A 6287-nucleotide genomic window follows, 5' to 3' on the forward strand; every position below is an offset into this window, starting at 1 on the left:
TTTTTATAAACATGTAAACTTATATAGATTTTAAGTGGTCCTTCTCTCAACAGGTACATTTTTAAATTGGCTCTACAATATTTAGCTGTAAAGACTTTTATTTTCAAGAAAAAAAAAGCCCTAGACTTAAATAATTTACTTCTTTACCCAAGCAAAAATGGATATAATCCTGATTTCTATATAACCTTTGGGTCTTTTTTTAAATGTGTTGGAAAGTATACATGTTGAGCTGGAAGTTTTAGTATTTGGTGAGATGAAAGCACAGCTGCAGTTCCATTTACCTGTGATGGACACCTCAGCATCGCTGTCCATGCCCTCCTCCTGGATGCTGTCCTTATCAGATTTAGAGCTTCCTCTGGACCGCTTCATGTTGCGGAAATACTGCCCCCATCTCTGCCTCCCGGCGTCTTTCTTCAGCCTTTTTTCTTTCGCTCGCCGGTTCTGAAACCAAACCTGCAGGAAGAAATGAAGAGAATGTCATGTTAGATAGARCTTTGTTAGCATAAATGCCAAGCGTTGTGCTTTGTGAATACAAGTAGAAATCCCTTGTATGCACTTTTCTTATACATATATGTAATTTTGAAGCATTAAAACACAGTTATTGTTCAAAGTTGGACATCACTTCATTGCTTAATCCTCTGGGTTCAGGTTTCAACTTAGAATACGTTTATCAGTTGGGTACAAGTTAGCTTCACCCATGTGAACAAGCAGGTTAGCATTAAAACAACTTAAATTATTCCAATATTCCCTGGATCACCTTTTGAGTTGATCAGATTCATGTATGAAGTGCAGAATTATACATAAAACTTAAATTCTCTTTCATGTTCTCTTTAATCCTGCACTCAATCCTTTTAGATCACTTGAACAAAARGCACGCGTTGTTCTTTGTTTTAATGATATTCCTCCTCCAGTGAACCTTCTTCACCTTTTTTCTTACCCTGAATAATGAGCAGCATTTTAGTGGCTCCTGTCCCTACTTGTGTCCTTGAAAATAAAACGATATATACGACTAACACCTCACGACTGGCTCCAGGCTCTTCAGCAGCAGACAATATGCGAAGGGGGCCACTCTTAGTATTGTTAACAAGCCCGCACTTAAACCACGTGGACTTCATTTTACTACATCTACAGCCATAAATCCCCCACCCCACAACTCTCCCATCACTTCTTCGCACAGTCCTCTTGTGCCAGATCAGCCACAATTGTCCCCTTTTAATAAAGTCAGGACACTAATGGAACGACACTTAATGGATAATAATRTACTTTACCTGCACAACCCGCATGTCCAGGCCTGTCTCTGAGGAGAGCTGCTCTCGGACATGACGTGCCGGTTTCGGGGAGTTATTGTAAGCATTCTTTAGTGTTTCCAGCTGCTTGGCTGTGATGGTGGTTCGGGGCCTTTTTGCAGTCGAGTCTGCTTCTGAGGGAAACACAGAGAACACAGCAGCGAGCCATTTAATGTTCACTCCTCATCACGGTTTGAATAGATCTGTGAATACTACTGTAAGGATGCATATGAATGAGATAAACCCACAAAAATTAATCCTTGGGACCATTTCTTTAAAATCGAGTCAAGAACACAAAAACAGTAACAGACAGAGAACGAGTTCTACAAATGTTTAATTTGCCGTAAATAAAACAAATTCTCATCTGCCTTTAAACCTATAATTTTTGCACTGCGTGTAACAGTGCCTTGTCATTAGTAAAACAAACATGGAGACATTTCTTGCATAAACTTAGGTTAACGCCTCTGCGTAAATCAACACAGTAAATAACCAACAAACAGATGGAGGAATAAAATTTGATGCCCCCTGTAGAACGAGCCTTCTGGGATGTTTCCTGTAATGTTGGGCATGGCCCACATATGTGTGCATGTGAACGGCTGATGTTCAGCTATTGCTTCAATCTGTAAGCACTGGAACTACCAATACTTTCTTTAAAAAAYGAACTAGTTTTGCAATTAATTTGACTCAGAACAACGTAAGTTGAAAAATCTCAATTTACCAGATGTTAATGATGAACTGAGCTTAAGCAGACAGCTTTACATGAATTTAATGCATGATAACACAGGTGAATTTCTGCTCCTTGAGGACTGCTCATCCGRCATGTTTTCTTGTTTCCCTGCTCAAACACACCTGCTTTGCACGAATGGCTTCTACGGAATTTAAAGAGTTGACTGAGTCACTGAATCAGCTGTGTCGGAGCAGCGAAACAAGTAAAACACGCAGGCTAGCGTTCCTCGAAGACCTGTCTCCCCTTCATTATAACGAGCAAAACAGCAACATTTGTTTTGTTGTCAGACAGTGATGTGTGACCTCTGTGTGCGAGTGTGTGTTTGTGGTGTTCTAAAAAAAATCTCATGAGCCTGTAAACATATTTTACAACACTTTTGAAGTAATCATCAGATGCACATTTAGAATCAATTAATTTTGAAGTCAAAAGTGGTTACAACACAGTTATTTTTACAGCTATGATAAATTCTGATGTGGTAGGAGCTGAGATTCGTTTTAAACACATAAATCAATGGTTGAGAAATTATTTAAAATCTTAGATATTAATAAAGGCAACTAGCCATGCAATTTTATAAGGAATGGAATTTTTTTTGTTATTGTTTTATAAGTTATTTCAATGTATCGATTTATGTAATATGTAATGTAATATTTAAGTGTAAGTGTGTTGTTGGAGCCCTATCAAAGAAACATTTCTGGGACAAACAATACACTATTCTATTCTATTCTATTCTATTCTATTCTATTCTATTCTATTCTATTCTATTCTATTCTATTCTATTCTATTCTAAAAATCATAAAAATCCCTTTTTTATAATTTAAAATTCTGAATTAGAAAATAAAATAGTATTTTGTGTTAAAATGTTTGTAACACATATTAAAACCGCGCGCGCTCAGAGCTCTCCGCACTTTTACGCGCGTCTCTCTCTCTCCSCGTGTCTCCACCCGAAGCCCACGCGAGCCCCGTAACGAGTGACTGAAAGCTGATCCTTCCGAGTGCAGAGTGCAGCCTCCACCCATGGCCTCCACCCCCCCCCCCTTCAAGGATTTTGCACGGGATCACGCTGGCGATGACGCAATTGGCGACGCTGTTAGGGTCAGAGTTCACGAGATGACTTCACGCGTGGTTTCAGGCGCAACCGCGGCGGCTTTCCTCACCTCTCTGTTTCGCGGTCTCGTAGTCGGCCTTGCAGACCAGCCTGCTGTCCTCCATCAGGTAGTACTCGTCCCCCGTGGCCAGCTGCCTCTTGCACACGACGCAGGCGAAGCAGTGCAGGTGATAGACGAAGTCCTGCGCTCTCCTCACCACCTGCGTGGGCGGGATGCCCTGCTGACAAGTCGCGCACTTGGTCCCGAATCTCCTGTTTGTGCGGTGACACGAAGGAGTCGTTACGTGTGGCACAGATATTTTGAAGTAACCCCCGCGTGATTTCTAACTCACTTGAAGAAGTCCTCCTTGCAGTAGACGTTGTCCCCCCGGCTGAAGCACTTGTCCGCCAGCTGCGCCTGACAGTCRCTGCATTTCAGACACTTGCTGTGCCAGTGGCGGTCCAGCACCTTCAGGATGAAGCGGTCTACGATGTGCTGGCTGCAGCCTGCGCACACCGGGATCTCTGCAGGGGGAAACAAAATGACAGCAGGTCAAAAGAGCAAACAGGAGCAGGAGAGGGAAAGGGGAACGCAATGTCGCTCTTGCGCGCAGCTGCCGAAACAATCACCTGTTGGTTTAATTATAAAACTCCCCACATCGGATGCAAATATTAGACAATAATCAACAATAAATATCCATTAAACCACTTGTTTTGAATAATGTAAAATGTTTTACATTTCCTCTTTTCAAGTTTGGTTTTACTCGACTATATGGGTTTAGAAAACACGCGTGCACTTCTTGACAAATATAATCACGTCGGTTTGTGTCCAGAAGTCTCAATTCATTGTATGTTTTTTCAAAAAATACGAGTAACAACATATAATGTTTGGATTTATTCGTTTCAGAACAAAAATAATATATAAGCACGCACCTATAATGTCAGTTATTTTTGAATTTTCCATGCTGCGTCAGAAATAGTTTTACTTCTAAAATCATTTATCCCAGCATAAATGAGCATAAAACTGTTTTACAGGTTGTTTCTGCCTCACACAACAGTAAATCAATTAAAATAAAACCTATTTTGTCAGCAGAGGTATAMTATCTGAATTTTATTTGAACTATTTAAGTAATTTAAAACGGGGAATGGATGTTTTTGTTTGCTTTATTTTAATTTATTATTTAGACCAATTCTGGTAAAACCACAAAGAGCGAAATTAAGCTAACCACTAATTACAAGGAACCASGGATGAATTATACAGAAGGTAAATTAGAATTAATGACATTTATCAAGAACAACAATCCTCAGAACACTAAAACTAAAACACACGACTTCTGTTACATAAAAGGGAAAAATTAATAAAATGTACAATTTATGGCTCTTAAAATATGGCATTTAAAATCAAACTTTACTGTTTATAACAATCTTACAATGTGATTTTTTTTGTTTTTACAAGTAAAACAAATCTAAAGTTATAAAAACGTTCAGCTCAACTTTTTTGCACGATTCAAACGCCTCAAAAACAAAAAAAAAAAAAAAAAAAAAAAAAAAACGAACGGAAGTGAAATGAGGACACGTGGACCGCCCCGGGGTTATTGGGTCTCTTTATTACTAATTAAAAGCAGCTCGAGCGCTCCGTGGGTCCGCGGCACCATTGTTCGGACTCATGAAACATTAAGGAGCCATTTTCGTCCCGCATCAGCGGCGAGGCCCGCGTCAGGAACAGGTGGATCCGGATCATCATTAATTCAGAGCCGCTGGGTAAAACTAGAAAGCTGYGGCGGCCCGTGTGGCCCCCGGCGGATCAAACCGACACAAAGTCCCGGCGATTTGCTCAGCTCGCAGGGCCACTTAGGGGGTGCTGTCAAAACTCCTACTTGTTCCATTAACATTTTTTTCATCCAATATGATAGAAATGAAATTAGTTTTTACCCTGTCACAACATCAAACTGTTTAAAAAGAATGATTCTTGTGAAGAGAAACTGTATTTGTGCGTCTTCATGTTGCCAAAAAATGCGTAAAATCAAAACAGTGCGCGCAAAATGACCAGAATCGGCACACAGTGTGACACAACCCCTCTTCTGCTGTCTCATCTGTTTTTCATAATTTCCCTGATGAATAACTTAAGCATCAGAAAGAGAACCACCTCAGATAGCGCCAATAAAGGCCCATTTTCACGACCAGAGCGCGTGGATACATCCTGTAACCCTGCGTGACAGAAACGGCTGTGAAATGAAGAGAGCGGAGACGTTCAGTGTCCTGTTTTACCTCTGCGTAACTCCTCACTGTGCGCCAGCAGAGCGAGGAGCATCTCCGCATTGTTAGGAGCCTCTTTAGGAGAACTGCGCTCACCATGTCCATCCATTACGCATGGTTTACATTAAGCCGTTGTCCACACACACGCGCCCGCGCGCACGCTCTCTCGTTCACATACACACTCACACACTCACAAACAGCCGACAGGATTGTTGTTTAATTTGAGCAGCGACGAGTCTCCAGACCTCAGCGCGCACCAATGCAGCAGCAGCGGAGTTTGCTTGTTTRTGCTTCAAGTCCTGCAGCGGGATTACGCTGCGCCGTTTCCATGGGCGACAGGCGGATAGATCAACATCACCTGCAGTGGAGCACCTTACCCGGAAGAGGAATGGGCAGCGGCAGCGAGAGGGGAAAGCCAATGAGGAGTGTCAGCGCTGAGAGACGCGATGCCAAAGATTAGATCTACTGACAAGAATTGAATAAGTCAAAATGACACTTTTAKCTCAGGAAGCCAAACTGAAAAACGAGTATCTGATTGATGTTTTTTTATTTATTCATTTATTTGTTTTTGTCAGAGAATGGGGCGTAAATTTTGGTTGATTTGATCAAACTATATAATAAAAACGAGGACGTGCTCCGGCTTTTAGCATTTGAAGGGAAAAAAAGGCACAATAAAAATAAAATGGTTTCCTAAAACTGTTTAAAAGTTTGAACATTTAAAAAAATGTACAAATGAAAACTGAACCGACACAAGCTCACAAAACAAAGAAGACTAAACATAAATAATTAAAGTAATACATAAATGAAATATGTATACATTTTTTATTTTCTATTTCTATTATATTATTTTCTTTACTTTTGTATTTTGAAAATAAACTCTAATCTTGTCGTGCGTAACTGATAAAAATACGCACAGATTTCTATAATACTACCC

At 40.5% G+C, this 6287-nt stretch overlaps 1 protein-coding gene across 2 annotated transcripts in view; it reads right to left on the reverse strand.

Annotated features, from left to right (window-relative positions):
• The window catches only part of lhx3 (LIM homeobox 3), an 8897-nt gene that overhangs the window by 949 nt on the left and 1661 nt on the right, over positions 1-6287 (reverse strand). The window contains exons 1-5 of one of the 2 annotated variants that reach the window (XM_014009378.1): positions 5366-6186; positions 3451-3622; positions 3168-3370; positions 1269-1420; positions 282-453 (exon numbers count right to left, since the gene is read on the reverse strand). In XM_014009378.1, coding sequence (XP_013864832.1) covers positions 282-453; positions 1269-1420; positions 3168-3370; positions 3451-3622; positions 5366-5462 — 796 coding nt within the window. In that variant the 5' untranslated portion in view covers positions 5463-6186. Of the gene's footprint in view, positions 1-281; positions 454-1268; positions 1421-3167; positions 3371-3450; positions 3623-5365; positions 6187-6287 lie in introns of those variants that run through there. The other variant, XM_014009379.1, reaches the window with a different exon arrangement.

Source organism: Austrofundulus limnaeus, unplaced genomic scaffold (genome assembly GCF_001266775.1).
Source record: "Austrofundulus limnaeus strain Quisiro unplaced genomic scaffold, Austrofundulus_limnaeus-1.0 Scaffold57, whole genome shotgun sequence".
NCBI classification, from domain to species: domain Eukaryota; kingdom Metazoa; phylum Chordata; class Actinopteri; order Cyprinodontiformes; family Rivulidae; genus Austrofundulus; species Austrofundulus limnaeus.